This window comes from Mycetomoellerius zeteki, unplaced genomic scaffold, assembly GCF_001594055.1.
Source record: "Mycetomoellerius zeteki isolate Tzet28-1 unplaced genomic scaffold, Tzet1.0 C4420720, whole genome shotgun sequence".
NCBI classification, from domain to species: Eukaryota; Metazoa; Arthropoda; class Insecta; order Hymenoptera; family Formicidae; genus Mycetomoellerius; species Mycetomoellerius zeteki.
The window spans coordinates 1-1,623 of record NW_017255813.1 but is presented as its reverse complement, the minus strand read 5'-3'; the positions used below and the strand labels follow the sequence as shown (position 1 = coordinate 1,623).

At 44.2% G+C, this 1,623-nt stretch overlaps 1 protein-coding gene across 1 annotated transcript; it reads right to left on the bottom strand.

The window, feature by feature from the left end:
* Positions 1 to 18: 18 nt before the first annotated feature.
* On the bottom strand, positions 19 to 1,579 carry LOC108726124 (uncharacterized; the record flags this gene model as incomplete). The annotated part of the gene is made up of 1 exon (XM_018453548.1): positions 19 to 1,579. A coding segment is annotated over one exon (1,561 nt), but the record flags the coding sequence as incomplete, so codon positions are not given.
* Positions 1,580 to 1,623: the final 44 nt, after the last annotated feature.

Below are 1,623 nucleotides of genomic sequence, written 5' to 3'. Positions count from 1 at the left end.
TACGACTGCGGCTCTAACAATGTTGTCACTTCCTGGAAAGGTATCCAAGATTCTGCCAAGCACCCATTTCAAGGGAGGGGTACCATCCTCTCGACAAATTACTAGCTGTCCGACTTGAATGGAGGGACCTTGATTAGCATGCCATTTTGTACGTTGCTGCAGTTGACTCAAGTAATCTCTCGACCAACGCCTCCAAAAATGCTGACGCATTTGCTCTAAATGCTGCCATCTTGATAAACGATTAGTTTGTATTTGCATGAGACTAGGCTCAGGATACGACGTCAGGGCGTCGCCAATTAGAAAGTGCCCTGCTGAAATGTAGCTCATGTCATTAGGATCAGATGACATAGCTGTTAACGGCCTCGAATTGAGAACAGCTTCCACTTGGGATACAAATGTCGATGCTTCTTCAAAGGTGAGTGGCGTTTCACCGACTATTTTATAAAAGTGCCTTTTGAACGCCTTCACGGTGGCTTCCCACAAGCCGCCAAAATGTGGTGCACGCGGAGGTATGAAGTGCCAATTAATTCTTTGATTGGCTGCTTCGTTTAAAATTTTATCCTGATGCTCTTTCTGATTACACAGAGCTCTGAGCTCCTCTAATTCATGATTGGCTCCTGTAAAATTAGTTCCATTATCTGAAAAAACATCTACAGGCTTACCTCTACGAGCGATGAATCGCTTGAACGCGTTAAGAAACGCATCCGTTGTCAAGTTCGATACTACTTCCAGATGCGTAGCCTTTGTTGCCATGCACACAAATACCGCTACGAAAGCTTTGACTCGTTTACTGCTTCTCCGTGAGCCTTCACGAATATAGATTGGCCCGCAATAATCCACTCCTGTACTGCTGAATGGCCTTGATAACGTAACTCTCTGCATCGGCAGGTCTCCCATCAACTGCTCTGAAAACCGTGGCTTTGACCTGAAACATTTTATGCAACCGCGCAACAATCTGCGAACAGTACCGCGCGCCCTGATCGGCCAATATTTTTGACGAACAGCAGCCAGTGTTGCGTCTGCTCCAATATGCAAGCTCCTCAAGTGCTCATGCTCTATGATGATCTCCGTTAACTTGGAATGATGAGGTAGCAATATTGGATGTTTAATATCTGATGATAATTGTGCGTTTCTTAATCTACCTCCAACTCTTAATAGGTGATCCTCATCCAAGAATGGACTTAAGTATTTTAAACAACTTTGTTGCAAAATTGCTTTATCCTTTTTTAGCCTATTGATTTCCTCAGAGAATGCAATCTCTTGCTCTCTTCTCACTAAGCCTTTCTCCGCCTTTTCTAGTTCGCTTGATGTTAATGGACCATATGCCTTTTCTTTCTTACAATTAGATAAAAAGCGTAAACATGTGGCTGCGATTCGAACTCTTCTATTGAAACTGCTGTATTTCTCAAACGGATTCGTGACGCTGCAGGCGGATACAGCCACTACTGTCGATTTGTCACGGTCCTCTAGTTGACTTTCATCATAATCGATTTGTTCGTGTTGTTCTTCCGGCAAGTGTCGCTGATGCAACCAACGAGGCCCATTCCACCAGATTTGCGAACCTAGGGAATTCTTGATGCTATCCCCACGCGATATCAAATCCGCAGGATTTTCTTTACCTTG